The 20,998-nt window shown below is 40.6% G+C and overlaps 1 protein-coding gene across 3 annotated transcripts in view; it reads right to left on the bottom strand.

Moving 5' to 3' along the window:
- ago3b (argonaute RISC catalytic component 3b) overlaps positions 1-20,998 on the bottom strand; it is a 73,170-nt gene that overhangs the window by 29,717 nt on the left and 22,455 nt on the right. Inside the window, exons 2-6 of one of the 3 annotated variants that reach the window (XM_013132700.4) lie at positions 15,907-16,078; positions 10,881-11,001; positions 2,659-2,867; positions 1,894-2,030; positions 1,303-1,437 (exon numbers count right to left, since the gene is read on the bottom strand). In XM_013132700.4, coding sequence (XP_012988154.1) covers positions 1,303-1,437; positions 1,894-2,030; positions 2,659-2,867; positions 10,881-11,001; positions 15,907-16,078 — 774 coding nt within the window. Of the gene's footprint in view, positions 1-1,302; positions 1,438-1,893; positions 2,031-2,658; positions 2,868-10,880; positions 11,002-11,328; positions 11,610-13,282; positions 13,586-15,906; positions 16,079-20,998 lie in introns of those variants that run through there. The other 2 variants (XM_029122678.2, XM_020044716.3) reach the window with 2 other exon arrangements.

Raw genomic sequence — 20,998 nt, 5'->3', positions numbered from 1 at the left:
TAGTTTTCAGCCTGGCTTTTGGGACAACTAGAAGTAACTGGTTAGCTGACTTCAGTGCTTGGGCTTTGACGATGTCAAATTTCAGACAGATATAAAGGGGCCAATCCATTTAAAACCTTAAAGACAAGCATTAAAATCTTAAAATCAATCCTGAAACCAACAGGAAGCCAATGGAGGGAGACCAAAATTGGTGTTATGTGTTCCCGTTTTCTTATACCGGTTAAAAGTCGAGTGGCGGCATTTTGTAATAACTGGAGCCGATTTAGGGTTTTTGACAAGGAATTACAGTAATCCAGCCGAGATGTAATAAATACATGGACAACTTTCTCAAAATCCCTCAGAGGAAGATAGACCTTAACCATTGCCAAAAGTCTAAGCTGAAAGAAGCTAGATTTCACTACTAGACTAATTTGCTTATAGAGTTTGAAGGAGCTATCAAAAATAAAACCGAGATTCTTAACAAACGGTCTACTATAAGAGGCTAGAGGGACTAGGGTACCCAGAGTATCACCCAGCAAGTTACCTCATCCACACAAGAATCTGTCTTACTTTCATTTAAAAGTAGATTTTGTTGTCCTTTAAGCAATCTAAGATAGGTTCTACGAAGTCTTTAGATGTTTTTATCGCCATGTGCACATCGTCAGCAAAGCAATGAAAGGAGATATTGTGTTTCTTAAAAATGGACCACAAGGTATACAGCTACTTTGATACCTGTGGCCTTGGAATGTGTACAGCTCAGGTATCAATTCATATGAGATGATGACAGGAACAATAATACATCTTCTCGTTGACCCAGATTTGAAACCAGATAACTTAAGACATCTGATGTTTGCAAACATGCTCAGATTCAAGACAGGCTCAAGGTCACGTAGGCATCCGCTTCTCAGAAGCAAAAGATGTCGGAGAAAACTAAGCTCTGTTAAATCTCAAGGTTGAAACCAAGTTCAAAAAGGGGGATGGTAAGTGTCCATTAAAGAGAATTATTTTGGCCCAAGATGAGATGGACTGTACAAGGTCAAGGCTGTTTGTAACAGTTGCCTTGCTGTCAAGACCAGGCCAAAACTGTGGTTGCCCAACACAATATAAATGAAATGAGGAGGGCAAATGTAATGACAAATTACTATATTAGAGATAATTATTACATTATTTTCTCTCCACACTAATTTTGTCTAAAGAAACTGATGTGACACTCAGAACCTACAGGTGGAATGACAAAAACATAAAGCCCAGCAACAATGAAAATAGTCTTTGTTGCACTGCTGTGATATCAACCGGAGGTGGTAGTGACATCACCCTGCATACCTTTGATCTCTTTGGTGAACTTGACCCTGTGAGAGTCGGTGAGGGGGCGGGGCTGTTCGTCTATGTTGTGGATATCCAGGACCTCACACATGAACTGGATCACGGGCTGGGCCTTGTAGAATGCCGTGGCCGATACTAGAGAAGTGGTCAAATTAAACAATGAAATACTGTAATGCAGCTAACAATATAGAGTAGTTTAGTTGGTTTTCCCAAAGATCTCCTCTGACCACCTTAAATTTTTCACCTTTTTGTTTTAACAAGCGGACTCTGTTTAATTTGTCAAATGCTTAATGTTTTGTTGACTGATTAAATCTGTTTCACCAGTTTGTCTGGGGATGGAGAGGTTTGGGAAACCCTGGATTGAGTCCATTTAAAAGCTGAGAGAGTGTAGCTAAGGACCCACATTCTGATAGCTTACAACCAAATACAGACTCAAAATTCAGAGAGAGCATTTGACAGATAGGCTGCTTTTTTACCAATTAGATCCATCCAAGACACAACTGAGTGAAGACAACATTAAATTCTATACCACCAGTGAATACTACTGTGCTGTCCATTTTATTTTTGTGCACAGGGAAAACATTTCCTCACCATCAATGTTGAGCATCATCTTCCACATGGCTGGCCGCACTGACTGGTGGAAGCCGAACCAGACCTCCCTTCCCCCACCCAGAGGGTGGTCATAACCCTCTGGGGATGAGAAGAAAGAGCGCCCCACTGGTGTGTACCTCGGGAGAAGAAAGGGGGGGATTAATATATTCAGACAGAGAAACTCACTGAATTGGTGTGCTGCCACAATGACATGTTGGTGCACACTGTAAGATGCACACTGTATAGATCAGGGTCTCTTGATCACCGTGCCTGGACCAGTACTGTGCCGTGGAGTGTTTGATATCTGGTGACGTAATATATTTTCCCTTGTATTGAAGGTGGGTAATCAATTGCCAATAACTCTGACCAGCCAAGTCTGTGAGCCTTTTACACATCTCAGTGTAGAGTCTTAGTAGAAAACACCTTTAGCTGCAACATGCTTATTTGATGGATTGCTCACCCATCGTGTCTGAAATCATAGTCACAAATCATTTAAATACTGATTTGTATCTACTTTTAGAGTGTGTTGTAGTTACAATAGGAAGCTTACATTTAGTATTTCTAAGAATCCTCCCTTCCACATTGACAAAATGAATATGCAACATTAACAACCATTTTAGTGCATTTACTATTTACACTATGCTGCTATGGTCTATAAAAACAACAAAAAAATAATGCACTTCTTTGGATTGGGACACTCCTAGGACCTGTGACCAGAGACAAACTGACACATTTAATGATAGTGATGCAGCAGCAGAGACTCACTTCATGGAGGGCAGGTGTCGCAGCACCACATCCACAGCATGTACAGGGTTGGTGCTGATAGGTTTGTCCAGCTCCAAGGGCTCAGGCATGGCATGTCCAGTCAGGACTTCGTGCAGCATGTGCCAGCTGACTAGCGACACAAACTTGATGGACACTTTGAAGGGACGATCTTTACCCCCCTCCCCTGGTAGGGTGACATCTAAATCCACCTGAGGAGGAATATAGATGGGAGCTCAAGTTACTGCAATAAATCACCAGAACAGCCTTCTGACTTTCATTATCATTATGTGCAAATTAAGGACTCTGACAGCATGAAAATGATTCCCTGAAAAGAAAGCGCTGTCTGGTGAAAACGATGTTCCACTCATCACCTGGTGTATACCATCCCTAAAGTAAAAGGATGGAGGTGGGAGTATCTTGCTATGGGGATGCTTCTCAGCGGCAGCAACTGGGAGAATTGTAAGAATTTAGGAATGAATGAACCGAGCAAAGAACAGATTGGTTCTTCAACAAAACCAGAACCAGAGCACACAGGAACTCATTTGGCAAAAACTCATATTTCAGGACTATAATCACACAGCCGAGACAACTCTAGAGTGGCTTAATGACAAATCTGTGAATGTAACAGCCAATGCTTTAACATCTTTGAACATGTCTGGGAAGACCTGAAGATCCCAGTTCATTGATGATCACCATCCAATCTGACAAAGCTGGAGAGGACCTAAGAAGACACGAAACTTTGAAGTTTTTCTCTAAAAAGGGTCTGAATACTTACATACGTTATATTTTCATTCAATTTTTATGGTACTGTGTGTACATTGAAGGCAAAAATAAATCAATTATGAATTCAGTGTAAATAATAAAAAATTGTGTCTAAATAATATCCCATGGAAACAGTTTTAGCTCTGTCCTCAAGCACATTATATTTGAAATTAAACAATGATTAAGAGGTAAAAGACAGCTTTAATTGTATTTAGGATATTTAGATACATAAACTGTGAACCATGTAGGAATTACAGTAATTTTTCTATAACAGTACCCCCCTATTAGGAGACAAGTAGTGGTAATGTTCTGCAAGGCTTATACACTGAGATATGAGACATTTGGTTGTATCGTATGTTTCAGAATTCAGCCTATTGCTGCTGTCTGCAGATACATCTTCAAAGAAGAACAGTGTTCCAATTCCAGTGGTAGCAATACATGCCCAAAACATAACATAACACATTCATTCACAAATAACCCGGTATGCCAGTTCCTTTTTATCCTGATTATTTGGACAGTTCTTTTGATTAGCATTGTTTGGTCATCCATATCAGAGATCTTGTTAAAAGTGGTTCTACTTAAAATAATTAACTATAATAAACACTACACACACATTTCTATAAATCACCATTATCACCATTTATCACACTCAAATCATCTCAATTCTAATACTTTCAACATACTAAATAGAAAAGGTCCACAAGTAAGCTTATTTGTGTTTTGGTAGACCACATATGAGTAGGCATTAGAGAAGATAGACAATGGAGAGGAAGAAAAACAATGATCTCTAATGGGATTTGTGACGAAGATCTTGACCATGTTCGTATACATGGTATGAAAATGAGGGAAGCTAGGCTGAGAGTAGAGCCAAACTGTTTCACTGTGGCATTAATTGTCCAGACTCTAAGAACGTGAAAATTGGTAAAATACTGTCAATACATTTGATTAATGTGCTGACCACCCTGGTTCCTGTACTCGGAATGCATTCAACACACATAGGACAGTATAGGGAAACTCCATAATTAATATTCTATAAACTAAACTTTTTCTTCTTGATGTTAAATTAAGAGATAACAGTTGATGATGGTAAATCATGATTTCTCATCATGAGGCACATGAACAAGTTTGTGTGGGTATGGTTTCCAAAACAATTTAATACATTTAGAGGAATTTAGTGATTAAGAATTCAAGAAACATGTTCAAGGTATGAAGACAAACAGAAAATATAACCAGAGATGTAGGTGAAAATCTCAGGTCCAGGATAATCAGAAATCAGAATCAGAAAGTGTTTTACAACAAATAAGGAATTTGTTCTGGCCCATGAGTGCACGATATACACATAAGAAATAAAAACAATAAAACAGTGTACTGAGCATAAATAAATTACTAAAATATATGCAAGGGGCAAGATTTGTCCAGTTGAGGGTTGTGAGTGTATGTGGGGGAGGGGTTATAGATTTGTCCAGGTGAGGGTTGTGTGTGTATGTAGGGAGGGGTTAAAGATTTATCCTGTTGAGGGGTGTGTATGTGTGTGTGTGTGTGTGTGTGTGTGTGTATGTGTGTGCGGAGTTGGCTATAGTCAGTTTGGTTCCCGGGCGTGTTCATGAGGCCTACTGCTGTAGGAAAGAAACTGTTCTTGTGGCAAGAGCTTTTGGCCTTGATAGGCCTCAACCTTCTGCCAGAGGGGAGAGTTCTGAACAGCCCATTTCCAGGGTGAGAGGGATCGGCCCCAATCTTTTCCACTCGCCACATGTCCTAGAGGTGTGTAGGTCGTGTAGAGACAGCAGATTACAGCCAATCACCCACTCTGCAAAGCGGATGATGCGCTGCAGCCTGCCCTTGTCTTTGACAGTGAATGCAGCATACCAGACGGTGATGGGGGTCAGGATGGACTCTATGATGGCAGTGTAGAAGGGCACCATCACAGCCTTTGGCAGGTTGAACTTTTTCAGCTGCCACAAGAAGGACATCCTCTGCTGTGCTTTCTTTGTAAAGAGAGGTGATGTTCAGTTCACACTTGATGTCCTGGGCAATGGTGGTACCCAGAAAGTGAAAGGACTCCACAGAGTCGACTGGGGAGCCACCCAGGGCGATGGGGGGAGGTCAACTGGGTTTCACTATAATCTCCACTGTCTTTAGGGCGTTGAGCTCCAAGTTGTTCTGACAGCACCAGGACATCAGATGGTCAATCACCCACCTGTGATTGACCATTAAAATGTTGATGTCACTGCAATATGTATGCCCTGCAGTGAAAATATTTTGTGCAAGTGAGAAAGCACTTCCAGTATTAAGCATTTGCATCAACACGGTGTGAATTTGAAGGAATGCACAATGTTCGATGTGTTGCGGTCTCCCAGTTCCAGCCATAATAACATCCCAGATGCAGCAAACAGTAGCAACGTCTCACGCTCAGGTACACAAAACCCAATAGGGCTGTCAATCTTCCTCCATAATACTATTGAAATGTCATTCCTCATCATTTTTTATTTTTGAGTTAATCGAATAATAATCCTCAATTTTAGCAGATCAACTTATTGTCACTTAGACATCAATAGCAACCACAGCGAGCTTTTAAATAGTTTTGGTTTGTAAATGTTTTTGATCATTCCTTATAAGAAATAATATTTATTTTTTATAAACAAAGGAAAAAGGAAGCCTCCCAGAATCCTGCACCGTTGACAGTTGACTGATTATAGCCTAAATGTGTAAAGAATAAAAGTTAGGCAAATTTACCTTCTTGAAATATTTTCCTTCTCTCCCAAAAATATCGGTATCGAAACCAGGATTCGATAAGAACCAAATTTGACAAGCGTAATTGGAATTGTGGAAATTAAAATGATACCCAACCCTATTGACTGTGTCATCCACAGACAAGTTGGCTCTGTAGGCAAACTGCAGTGGGTCTAGTAGTGGGTCGGTGATGGTCTTGAGGTGGGACAGCACAAGGTGCTCAAATGAATACATAACCACAGAGGTCAGGTCAACAGGTCTGTAGCAATTAAGTCTTGTGATTCTCTACTTCTTGGGGACTGGATTTAAAGTAGGCTGAAATGCAGCATGTATCCATGGAGGTGTTAAAAATGTCAATTACCCTGCTGCTTTGCGGGGGTTCGGTCTCTTGAATAGACTGTTAACATCCCCCTCCAGGATTGAAAGTGCCATTGTAGTAGCAGAGTTGGATGATTGAGATGGCAGAAGATAAGGAGAGATCTCTGTTTTTCCTGAACAGCAAGTGAAGATCGTCCAGTTTATTGCCAAGTGATTGCACATTGGCAAGGAATATTCCTGGTAGGAGAGTCCGTAGTCCACGGCGCCTTGAGGGGCTCAAGCGCCCCAGCTCATTTACCTCGCTGTCAGCGTTTCACTGCTTGACAAAGTGCAGATGCAGCTTTAACCAGAATGTCCAGTAAGGATGTTATAAGAAAATCTGTGAATAAATGCACAGGAGTTGTTTCCCTGATGTTTCTGATCTCCTATCTTGAGAAAATAACCAGAGAATTGCTGCAGAACACTGATTTAACACACAAAATAAGATAAACAATTGTGCACCAACCAACCGAGGCAGCCATCTCGAGTAAATACAAGGTGAGGCAGAATAATCATTACAATTTATGACTCTAAACATATGGACCAAACCTGCCAACATTTTAAATAATTAAATACATAAAAAAATATATTTGTATACAGCTATATATACAAAAATTAAGAGACTTTCCAAAAAAGTCGAAAAAGGAAGATTTTGAGTGAGGAACAGAATGGTTAAATTTCCTCACTCACAACTTTTCTTTTCAACTTTTTTGGAAAGGTAAGAAAAGGTGCAGTGGTCTCTTAATGCTGTATAAAAATATAATAATAAATGTATTAATCAATATTATTTCGCAATTTATTTAATTCCTTGATCATTCATTTCTGCAATTCCTTGATCATTCATTAAATTAATTTCCATAATCTTATATTTCTGTATATATTTTTGTATTTATTACCATAATCTTTTAGTTCTGTATTCTTTTTTTTTTCTATATTTATTTATTTCTGTATTTCGGCCATACAACTAGCCAGGTTAGCCATTGTCAGCAACACTAGTTGATAAAAAACAAAAAGTGGTATTTCATGCATATTAACACCATAGAAACATGTCAACAGACAGCAGTTGGATTGTACTGTGTATGACAATTTTAATGTGACACAAATATACATAATTGCTCAAATAAACAGTAAAACTATAGCTTTTATTTACTGTTGATGCAAGGTGCTGCCACCTTGGATTACTAACTCGGGGTTCAGCTAGTGGGGTTCTTCCGACTTTCCAAGTTGGAATTCCAACTTGAGAGAGCGTTCCAGTTGAAATTTCCGACTTGGAACTCGGAAAAGTCCGACCTCGGAGTACAAATGGAACGCACCATATAATACCACACAGACTGTCTCAAGAGAACTGTACACAAGGCAGCGTTTACCGGTAGTAGGGAGAAAGCACCAGTGAACAATAACTTTTGTTTTTACATTGCAAAAATTGTTAGAAAGTTTTGGTAAGGCTGCTGCTGTTGTCATAAAAAAATAGCCAGCCAAACTGCAAACAAACTAAAGGATAAATCACTGAGCCGTGAGACAGGCATGAAGTTAGGGCAAACCCTGAATATCTAGATCCATATTTTTTGGAACATCCAAATCATACCATTAAATCATGGAACACTTTGAGGTCTCCCCTTTAGAAAAAGACCCTTCCCAAGGATGTGTGATGGATGGTTGACAATTGAGAGTGGATACTACTTTGACCAGTGTCAAATGTATGACAGTAAGCCTATAGAAAAACCAAGAGGAGTTTTTGGAAAACTTTTTCAATGCCATGATTCCTGGGAAAGACACGTGAAGACATGCCGTTCTCGTAGCCTATATTTTGCTGTGTTTTTCGATACCATATTCATGTCACCTATGAACAAACGATGCATGTGCTTAAACTAGGAAGAGTGACTGGCAACATGGGGACGTGCCAAGAATCTAAAACAGCACTCACCATTTTCACAGTCTGATTCTATCTGCCGCTCTGGGCTTCAATGCTACATCTGACTGTTAAAGTCTCACACCCTCATTAGCTTAAGGACAAGGAAATACAGAAATAAATAAATACAGAAATAAAAGAATATGTAAATAAATAAATACAGGAATAAAAGATTACCTAAAAATATACAAAAATAAATATATACAAAATATAAGATTATGGAAATTAATGTAAAAGTAAATACAGAAATTAATTATCAAGGAATTAAATAGGGAAATAATATTGATTAATATATTTATTATTATATTTGTATGTATAAATATATTTATTGATACATTTATTTATTTATAATTTGGGCAGGTTTGGTCCTTCATATAAACCTGTGTAGAAACACCTTTTCCCGTCATCTTGGGCTACATTTTAAGTGTTGGAGAATTACACTGCAAAACCTCCCACAAAAATGAACAGTAACAGTGGGGCAAAAAAGTATTTAGTCAGCCGCCAATTGTGCAAGTTCTCCCACTTAAAAAGAGGAGAGAGTCCTGCAATTTTGATCATAGGTACACTTCAACTATGAGAGACATAACGAGAAAAAAAAAAATCCATAAAATCACAGGATTTCTTATTAATTTATTGGTAAATTATGGTGGAAAATAAGTATTTGGTCAATAACAAAAGTTAATCTCAATAATTTGTTATATACCCTTTGTTAATGTTTTCTGTAAGTCTTCACAAGGTTTTCACAAACTGTTGCTGGTATTTTGTCCCATTCCTTCATGCAGATCACCTCTAGAGCAGTGATGTTTTGGGGCTGTCGCTGGGCAACAAAGACTTTCAACTCCCTCCAAAGATTTTCTATGGGGTTGAGATCTGGTGAATGGCTAGGCCACTCCAGGACCTTGAAATACTTCTTACGAAGACACTCCTTCGTTGCCCGGGCGGTGTGTTTGGGATCATTGTCATGCTGAAAGACCCAGCCACGTTTCATCTTCAATGCCCTTGCTGATGGAAGGAGGTTTTCACTCAAAATCTCACGATACAAGGCCCCATTCATTCTTTCCTTTACACGGATCAGTTGTCCTGGTCCCTTTGCAGAAAAACAGCCCCAAAGCATGATCTTACCACCCCCATGCTTCACAGTAGGTATGGTGTTCTTTGGATGCAACTCAGCATTCTTTCTCCTCCAAACACGACGAGTTGAGTTTTTACCCAAACATTTTTTTTGGGTTTCATCTGACTTTCTCCCAAAGTTCTTCTGGACCATCCAAATGCTCTCTGGACACGTACTGGCTTAAGCAGGGGGACACGTCTGGCACTGCAGGATTTGAGTCCCTGGCGGCGTAGTGTGTTACTGATGGTAGCCTTTGTTACTTTGATCCCAGCTCTTTGCAGGTCATTCACTAGATCCCCCCGTGTGGTTCTGGGATTTTTGCTCACCGTTCTTGTGATAATTTTGACCCCACGGGGTGAGATCTTACGTGGAGCCCCGGATCAAGGGAGATTATCATTGTGTCTTCCATTTTCTTATAATTGCTCCCACAGTTGATTTCTTCACACCAAGCTGCTTACCTATTGCAGATTCAGTCTTCCCAGCCTGGTGCAGCTCTACAATTTTGTTTCTGGTGTCCTTTGACAGCTCTTTGGTCTTGGCCATAGTGGAGTTTGGAGTGTGACTGTTTGAGGTTGTGGACAGGTGTCTTTTATACTGATAACGAGTTCAAACAGGTGCCATTAATAGAAAAATAAGTTGTTACAGGTCTGAGAGAGCCAGAAATCTTGCTTGTTTGTAGGAGACCAAATACTTATTTTAATGAGGAATTTACCAATAAATTCATAAAAAATCCTACAATGTGATTTTCTGGATATTTTTTCCTCATTTTGTCTCTCATAGTTGAAGTCTACCTATGATGAAAATTACAGGCCTCTCTCATATTTTTAAGTGGGAGAAATTGCACAATTGGTGGCTGACTAAATACGCAAAGCGTAAAATTCAAAGGGGACATTTTGAAACACCTTTATAGTTATTGATTCATAATGCTGTTTTAAACTCCTCTCAGCATTATCAACTGCATTATAGATTATATGCCACATAATATTGGTTTATAATGTTTCATTTTGTGTGAGTATTCTGGGTTTTTATCAATATGTTGTGAGTTTTAAGGAGAGTGTTCATAAGTTTTAGAAAATGTATTACACACTCAGGAAGTGTGTTAGCAGATGTACCAAACAGTTTATTTGGGTATGCCTAATGTTTTTGATATTTCTCTGAACTTTATTCTGATTCATGTGCTTCATAACAACATCACTTGCATTGAGACTTCTTTGGACCTCATGTTGCCAGACACCAGCACACGATTCCAAATGATAATGCAAAGCCTAGAACCAAGACTAGACATTTGTGCATGCACAATTGAGCTGTCAATTATTATTTAAAAAATGGTATGGACTACATTGTGCACCTCACCCCTGCTGTGGCTACTGGTAGTGGGTTAGCTGTGTAGAGGCTTCTTTTCCCATCGTAGACTGGCCTTCGGTCCCCAAATATGGTTACTTTGAAGTGCTTCACCATGGAGTCAACCACCTCCCTGAAAGACAATTTAATCAACAATGCAACATGTTTGGTCTTTGTGGTAGGTAAGAGAGATACTGAGGACAATTCATATGAACAATTCATATGAATTGTATACAATTCATATCGGTTTTGTTAACGCAAATTTAGCGACCCTTTCTATATGAGATGCTTAACAATTCCAACAGAATGGGTGTAATGTATATGTGATGTTTGCTATACCCTTTTTTTCTTTCCTTTTTGAAATAATTTTTAAGGATTTTGATGTAATAATTTTATACAAAATTAAATTATAATAGTATTTGTTTGTCTTTGAGTTAAACAGTTACGTTAACAAACTTACTGCTAGTCATCTTCTTTGGAACCCTCCTGCCATATGCTGCCTTTTGGTCTGTTGCCCTGCTACCATCTGGATTACATCCTCAGCAATTTATCCATTCAGCACTTGGATTATGTGACTTTTCCCCAGCCCAGTGAAACTCCTAACTCCTTTCTCCTACTCGTTAGCCTCCTTTTCCCTTTGCCGGAGAGTGAGGGGAAGTGGAGGGGCCAATCTCACCCTCTTTTACCATAGGATGGGCCTTTGGTGTCTCTGCTGGCTTGTGTGGGTCTGCCCTGTGTAGATTTATATCTGACAAAAAATTCATCAAATGTGTTGATGTTAACAAATTCCTCTTAAATCTCCAGAATAAACGTTTGACATTAATGTGTAATCTTCAAAAAAGGCCCACCTCTTTAAAAGATGCAGTCTGGGAGTTCTGTGATTAACAAAATGTATGTATAATATTTTGTTTATATGCAATAAAGTTAATAGGATCATTATACAGTATCTCAATTACCAAGTTTCAAAGGGAGTGGATTGATGACTTGCGGCAACATGATATACATTACAAGTCAAACCTTTGGACACATACCCAAAACTTTTGACTGGTAGTGTACATGACATAAGAGATATCCGAGTCTATCTACATTACATTTTTAGTAGATCACACAATATTCACTCAAGTGCTGTTAGCACCTATGCCTAGAATAGCTTCCACATTGATTGTGTGTTTGATTTGTAAACTACTCCTGGGTAGTGGCATCTTCTATATACAGTACCATTAAAAAGTTTGGGGTCACTCAGAAATGTCCTTGTTTTTGAAAGAAAGGCTAATGTTCCTTCCATTAAAACAACATCTCATTGATAAAAAATACTGTGTAGACATGCTTAATTAGCGTAGCCAGTTCAGCTAGGAAACCCGAGTGGTAATTGGTCAGCAATGCGCCAGCTGATCCAGGATCGCTCCTATCACCATGCCTATTTAATCGTCAGGTTACTCACTCAGTTGGAAGTTAATGTTTGTACTAGCATGCGGGTACATCGCCAGAGTAATTTTCGCTGTCATCTAGTGATGGGCAGAACGACTCTGAAACACCGAGACAATCGAAACATTTGTGTCGAAGCTTTTTCGAAACGATGTCAACAGTGACATCTGCTGGTTAGAAATAAAATTCAGATGTTCAGTGTTCATAGAGACGTATTTTCCCATACTGTTAGAAAATATGTGGGGTTCGTATCCCGCTTTTCTCTTGCCTTGCCAGCTTGCTTTTCATTTAAACATTCCTCCATTATAATGTAATGGATGATTAAGGTGTGTGGGAGAAATAGGGTTTCATTTCTATTCTTATTCCTTTTACAGTAAATGAGACATTATTTGAACAACAACAAATAATGTTTTATTAATGAAAAATACCTGAAGACCATCCAGATTTGAACTGGGGTCGCCTTGCTCACTAGTCTGCGACACTAGGCACTACCCCACTAGTGAAGTAATTCAAAATGAAACGTTTCTACAGTTGCTAAAATTGGTAATAAGGTGTTAAGTAAAGGCAACCGTGTGTACTGAAAGAGTTATTGCCATAGATGACAGAACATTTCTATGGTTACTACCAAATAGGCTAACTTGCAAAAAAATTGACACCACTAAGTTGTTTGTATTGAACCTGGTTTTCAAAACCTGAGACAGTTAATTGTTTGTGATGTAACTTCACAGGTTTCGTCCAATAACACGTGATCTTTTAACACCTGGCGTCATGTGACCATTAGTGTTTTGGAACACATCTCAGAATATTGTTCCAATGCAGCGAGTGTCGAACAGATCAGAACAGTATCATGCGTGAGTGGCGACCAGTGTTGGTGATCTTTACGGTGCCTAGTGGTAGCACTACTATTGGCATCTGTCACAAAGGGTTCTTTCGATTTCCTGCTGAAGGCCATGTGTCGGGTTCGGTGTTCATGCAGTGACTTCACCCACCTTCGCTGGAAGTTTTTGGGGCTTCCATCCTCCTGAGACGGGGTGGGCCACGCTAAAGACCCGGGAGGAAGTGCTGTATCCATGGGTTCTCAGGGTTGACACTGTGCTGCAGTTTCAGGGGGATAATACGTCGGGGACTGGTCTGCTGCTTCAGCCTGCTGCTGCTTGCCCCGGTGACTTGGGGCCGGCATCGGCCCTGATCTTGGTGGTAAAACAGAGCATACTGCTGGACTTCTTTCCAGAGTTGTCTCGTGTGTATTCCTTCCACAGATGCGGTTTTTATGATGTGGTTCAGTGTTGATTCTGCGGGGACATGATTTTTCGCCTTGATGGGTACAGTGAGGGAAAAAAGTATTTGATCCCCTGCTGATTTTGTACATTTGCCCACTGACAGAGAAATGATCAGCCTACAATTTTAATGGTAGGTTTATTTGAACAGTGAGAGACAGAATAACAACAGAAAATCCAGAAAAACTGGATTATAAAAAAAAAATGTTATAAATCTTCCCACTCAGCTAACGTCAAGAGTTGTCTCAAAGTTCATACTCCACATTTAAATCACATTGCTGTTGGTTGCTGCCTGATTCCTGCGTCGCTGCAGCCCATCTCTGTCCTTGTCCACCTGGCGCTGTGGACGAGCTAGAGTCCTGCTAAAAGATTCTGGACATGGCTGTTTTCATGGATTGACCTGCTGGTCATCTGTCCATGCTGACTGTTGTTGTGGCCAAAGACCATGTCCTCTTACTCTTCACCCGGTACAGCTAGAGGAGGTCTGGCCACCCCTGGCTCCTCTCTAGGCTTCTTCCTAGGTTTTGGCCTTGCAAGGGAGTTTTCCTGGCCACTGTGCATCATATTTGTTTTTGCTTGCTGTTGTTGCATGATGGCAATGAGTTTACCCTAGAGGAGCAGTGCATAATTTCTCCAATGAATGGTTAAACTAATGTGTTTTTGTCTGAAATTTGTGTAGCCAGTTCAACCAGGAAACCTGAGTTGCAATTGGTCAGCAACGCATCAGCTGATGCAGGATCGGATGGAAATGGCTGATTTACAATGAAATATCTACATAGGCGTACAGAGGCCCATTATCAGCAACCATCATTCCTGTGTTCTAATGGCACGTTTTGAGCCTGTAATCAAACCCATAAACGCTAATGCTGAAGATACTGTTATTGCTTTCATCAGCACAACTATTTTCAGTGGGGCTTACAATTGCAAAATTGCTAATGATCGATTAGCCTTATAAAATACTCAACTTGGATTGGCAAACACAATCGTACCACTGGAACAATGCGGCATTTTCAATTGGAAAATGCGGGCAGCTAGCTGAAACACCTGAACTCAATATTAAGTTGGGGTGTCCACATACTTTTGGTCATAGAGTGAATGTAAATATGTTTGTTAAAAACAGTATTGTATTTTCTTTGACCACGTGATGCTGTCCTCAAAGTTGATGTGTTAGAAGCAGGAAAGATGGACAAGCGTAAGGATCTGAGCAACTTTGAAAAGGGCCAAATTGAGATGGCTTGATGACTGGGTCAGAACATCTCCATAACTGCAGCCCTTGTGGGTTGTTCCCAGTCTGCAGTGGTCAGTACCTATCAAAAGTGGTCCAAGGAAGGAAAAGCAGTGAACCGGCGACAGGGTCATGGGCGGCCAAGGCTCACTGATGCACATGGGGAGCGAAGGCTGGCCCGTGTGGTCCGATCCAACCGACGAGTTACTGTAGCTCAGATTGCTGAAAAAGTTAATGCTGGTACTGATAGAAAGGTGTCAGAACACCGTGCTTCGCAGTCTGTTGCGTATAGCCGCAGACCACTCAGGGTGCCCATTCTGACCCCTGTCCACTGCCAAAAGTGCCTACAATGGGGACGTAAGTATCAGAACTTGACCATGGAGCAATGGAAGAAGGTGGCCTGGTCTGATGAATCATGTTTCCTTTTACATCACGTGGATGGCCGGGTGCGTGTGCGTCGCTTACCTGGAGAACACATGACACCAGAATGCACTATGGGAAGGAGGCAAGCCGGCAGAGGCTGTGTGATGCTTTGGGCAAACCTTGGGAAACCTTGGGTCCTGCCCTTCATGTGGATGTTACTTTGACACGTACCACCTACCTAAGCATTGTTGCAGACCATGTGCACCCTTTCATGGCAACAGTATTCCCTGATGGCATTGGCCTCTTTCAGCAGGAATGGTCTGAGGAACACAACAAGGTGTTCAAGGTTTTGACTTAACCTCCAAATTTCCCAGATCTCAATACAATCAAGCATCTGTAGGTTGTGCAGGACAAACAAGTCCGATCCATGGCGGCCCCACCTCACAACTTACAGAACTTAAAGGATCTGCTGCTAACGTCTTGGTGCCAGATACCACAGCACACATGCAGAGGTCTAGAGGAGTCCATGCCTCGACAGGTCAGGGCTGTTTTGGCAGCAAAAGGGGGACCTACACAATATTAGGCAGGGCGTCATAATGTTATGGCTGATTGGTGTATATTATTACTATACTATTATTTTTATTTATTTTTTATTATGAAAGATCTGCAGCCATTGGTAGGATGATTTGTAAGCTAACACAGGAGATATGTGGGCGGGTTTGATCTTGTGTTTCTGCCAGCTATATACCTGTTGACCCGACGTGGGCACTTCTCTGGCTTGATGTCTACCTCATAGAGGTATACGTCCATCTTGGGTATATCCACCTGGAAGCAGTTTGCCAGAAGCTTGATAGGCTTCCCCATGGTGCCAAAACCAGGCCGCCGTGGCACTGTGAACAGGGCTTGGGCCCCAACATCTCCTAGAAAGACAAGAGAGAAACAAAGAGACTGTAAAAAAGTGTACTTCTCAAAAAGAGGCTGTGGGGGGAAGAGAGGCAAGAAAACAGATGGAGAGAAAGAGAGCAAGCAAGCGTTTCTATCGGAGAGTAAATGAAAGGACAATATCAAACAGAAGATAGGAAGTGGTAGTTCTTCTGATGAAAAGCAGGGTTGATTAACATGGTTATAACAATGCTGAAAAGTCTAATATCACACAAAGTGGTGATGGAACAGAAAAATAAAAAAAATCTCCCCAGTACCATGGACACTTATGGTGTTTTGTGGTGACATTCCCAATAGTAATAAATAGGGCTGTAATGTCATAGTTACTGGCAAATCAAATGATTGCAGTTAGCATGACTATTTGAATAGCAGCTTTTAAAATGTATCAAATTAACAGGCACCAAATTGAAAGATGCTGTGCCATAGAGAATGGTGTATTAGCACCACCAACAGCATCAGTTGTGGAATTACATCCAGAATTAGTTGCTGTGTGAACTAGTTATCTAGCATGTATCTGCACTAGTTGAGCACTAGCATTATTAACTAGTAGTCACACAAGCAAAAATTGTTAACCTAACCCCTTAGACCTAAGATAGACTAGAATGTGTAGCACAGATACCCACAAAACAAAGCTCATGATTCAGGTGACAAAAATACAACAACACACACTATCTGCCATTCATACAGACACTCTTTGAGCTTTGCTTTGAAGGTCACAGACTTGTTGGCTTCTGTATCCATTGAATGCAGCTGGATGCCTCGCACTGCATCAGCTACTGAACACATTCCATGTTTCAGCCTGAGATCAATTCTATTTCCAAATGTTATGGTTTATAAAAGGATTCCATGTCACAGCAGAACAGACTCCACAGCATGAATGCCAGGCAATCCCAGATTACAAATGGTATTTAAAATTTCCATAACCATCAGTAATACACTTAGAGTAATCCTCCAAATTGATGAACACTACTACAATGCTCAACTAAAGCTCTTTCATTTCACCTTTGTCAGAAACATCTCCGGTAACCATGACGTCACAAAAGTATACACATTCCCCACAATTATGACTCAGATTGTGCCTGATTGTGCAAGCCTACACTGGCGCCCACACCAAAGATATGACACCCACTGTGGAAAAGAGACGTAAGCCATCTGTTAGAAAACATCAAATCTAGATGTGTTTAGATTAAGAAGTTAGTATTATGTCTATGAGATAAATACCATTAATAATTCACATTACAGATTACTGCCATAAGACAGCACTCAACTGTAATGCCACATTTCCACTGGTGCCTTGCCCTGGTAACCAGGACACTTCTGATTTATGCTAATGTTGGCTCTAGACTTTCCTGCTTCAACTATAGGTTTGGTACCAAGGACTTAAGGAGGGGCTCAGGTGGGGAGGGAAAGTAAACTATCAACGCAATTCGGCTTTCTGGTTACGGAAAGTCTCAGGGCATCTTACCACCAACTTCTTCTGTTGTGTGTCTTTGCTGAGGCCAAGACCCCTTGGCCTCAGCATATCTTCGTGGTGTAGAATTTAATTAATAAAAAATATGAAGTCAAAAAATGATAAAAAAAAGGGACTTGCCATGGGCCTCACAATATAATTTTATTACGATACTTAGCCTAGTTACCAATATAATAAGTATTGCGATTCTCATTATTCCATATGTATTGTGATTCGATGTTCCAAAATCCTTGCTCAACTCTGCTGCAGAAGGACAGACAATATAAGGAAGAGTGAGAACAAGCAGTGAGGGAAAACTCAGTTTTGGTGCAGAAACGCAAACATGCAATACAACGATACAATATCAAAACGCAACTGGGATTGTACTGTCTGTGATCCTTTGTCCCCTGGTGATCCCTCCCATGTGTGTCATTGCCATAGTGACATCACCCATGCGACTGCCACTTCTCCATGGCAACGCAGACCATGCGGTCAAGAGGAAAAACAGGTGTGACCAGACTGATCTGACTCAACTTTCACACGCTCACACAAACATCTGCTCATGAACACACAAACACACACACACTCTTGGTTTTACTTATCCTGTGGGAACCAAAACTAGTAGTCCCATTGAAAATACTATTTTCTTAACATGACCCTTACTCCTCAACCTTAACCTGAAATCTAAACCTAAATTGTTGGTTAACTCTTAACCTAAATCTAAACCCGAAGCTGGAAATGACTTGAACTACTCCGGAAATTATACTTAAGAAAAAAACAACTGTATCTGAACAGGTGGGCAGCCAGTTAGATGTGGATGGCTAACCAACTTCCTATTTTCCTCCTCCTGCTTTCTTTAGATGGACTGCAAGCAAACCCACACAGACGTTTGCATCTTTGCCTGTCCTGACCTACATAAACAGTACCTACACAATAAGCACCATGTGAATATCGTAGGCTTATTCACCCTGAAGAACTTGCAGTCGAGAAATACAGATTAAGATTTGATGTCAAAATTGTGGCATAGGATGGCTCAAAAGTCTGTCTCACATGTACCGGTGAAGGATGGATTAGAATTTGGCCCACTACTCTAACTAAAAAGTCTTCCATCTTTCCCCATATTCCTGTCCAATAAAGGAGTGTTAACAAATATATATCTTTGAAGTAGTGTTGTCTGGTATACTGGTGTGCCATCCAATAATCATATTGGTATTAATATACAATTAATTAGAACTGTATTTTAGAATCTGTTTGCCTTGAAAATAATAATTCAAATTATAATTAATAAGGTAGGAGCCTGGCAAGCAAACCGCACAATCATGTCAGTCCAAACAAATCTACACCACAGCTACCACAGGTCTTCCCCAGTTTTGCTTGGCTATTTTAAGACAAATTAACATTAACAATCCAAATGCCCAGCCGTATGTCTCAAATCGGTCAATACGTTACTCTGAACATGCCTCTCACTCATCCCAGTTTATTAAAATTGAGTTTAAGTGAGTATTCATAAAATATCCCAATTACAGGATGGACCAATAACTAATGAAAGTAACAGCCACAACAACACTATAAAAAAAAAAAAAAGCACGCAAGTCAGGGAAACGCTATGTTATTTGTGCAGGCACTCTGAACAGCAAATTCTAATGAGCCTCGTTCACACCAGGGACCGCAAAAAGTACATTTCTTTCAATAGAAAGTAATCTGCACCGCCCCGGCTAATCTACCACACTTGGCCAGATTTGGGTGAGGTATGACAGGCGTGTCGCATGAGTTTAAAACCTCCCACAAAAATGAACAGTAACAGTGGGGCAAAAAAGTATTTAGTCAGCCACCAATTGTGCAAGTTCTCCCACTTAAAAAGATGAGAGATTCCTGTAATTTTGATCATAGGTACACTTCAACTATGAGAGACATAACGAGAAAAAAAAAAAAAAAATCACAGGATTTCTTATTAATTTATTGGTAAATTATGGTGGAAAATAAGTATTTGGTCAATAACAAAAGTTCATCTCAATACTTTGTTATATACCCTTTGTTGGCAATGACAGAGGTCAAATGTTTTCTGTAAGTCTTCACAAGGTTTTCACAAACTGTTGCTGGTATTTTGTCCCATTCCTTCATGCAGATCACCTCTAGAGCAGTGATGTTTTGGGGCTGTCGCTGGGCAACAAAGACTTTCAACTCCCTCCAAAGATTTTCTATGGGGTTGAGATCTGGTGAATGGCTAGGCCACTCCAGGACCTTGAAATACTTCTTACGAAGCCACTCCTTCGTTGCCCGGGCGGTGTGTTTGGGATCATTGTCATGCTGAAAGACCCAGCCATGTTTCATCTTCAATGCTCTTGCTGATGGAAGGAGGTTTTCTAAATCTCACGATACATGGCCCCATTCATTCTTTCCTTTACACAGATCAGCCGTCCTGGTCCCTTTGCAGAAAAACAGCCCCAAAGCATGATGTTTCCACCCCCATGCTTCACAGGAGGTTGGGTGTTCTTTGGATGCAACTCAGCATTCTTTCTCCTCCAAACACGACGAGTTGAGTTTTTACCAAAAATTATACACTAACATAAAGGATTATTAGGAACACCATACTAATACTGTGTTTGACCCCCTTTCGCCTTTAGAACTGCCTTAATTCTACGTGGCATTTATTCAACAAGGTGCTGAAAGCATTCCTTAGAAATGTTGGCCCATATTGATAGGATAGCATCTTGCAGTTGATGGAGATTTGTGGGATGCACATCCAGGGCACGAAGCTCCCGTTCCACCACATCCCAAACATGCTCTATTGGGTTGAGATCTGGTGACTGTGGGGGCCATTTCAGTACAGTGAACTCATTGTCATGTTCAAGAAACCAATTTGAAATGATTCGAGCTGTGTGACATGGTGCATTATCCTACTGGAAGTAGCCATCAGAGGATGGGTACATGGTGGTCATAAAGGGATGGACATGGTCAGAAACAATGCTCAGGTAGGCTGTGGCATTTAAACGATGCCCAATTGGCACTAAGGGGTCTAAAGTGTGCCAAGAAAACATCCCCCACACCATTGCACCACCACCAGCCTGCACAGTGGTAACAAGTCATGATGGATCCATGTTCTCATTCTGTTTATGCCAAATTCTGACTCTACCATCTGAATGTCTCAACAGAAATCGAGACTCATCAGACCAGGCAACATACTTCCAGTCTTCAACTGTCCAAATTTAGTGAGCTCATGCAAATTGTAGCCTCTTTTTCCTATTTGTAGCCTATTTGTAGTGGAGATGAGTGGTACCCGGTGGGGTCTTCTGCTGTTGTAGCCCATCCGCCTCAAGGTTGTGCGTGTTGTGGCTTAACAAATGCTTTGCTGCATACCTTGGTTGAAACGAGTGGTTATTTCAGTCAAATGTCTAGCAAAATAAATCACAATATGATTGTTTTGTCCATATTGTGCAGCCCTACCAGT

The sequence above is a fragment of the Esox lucius genome, chromosome 10, assembly GCF_011004845.1.
Source record: "Esox lucius isolate fEsoLuc1 chromosome 10, fEsoLuc1.pri, whole genome shotgun sequence".
NCBI lineage: Eukaryota > Metazoa > Chordata > Actinopteri > Esociformes > Esocidae > Esox > Esox lucius.
This window is presented reverse-complemented; position numbering and strand designations above follow the sequence as displayed.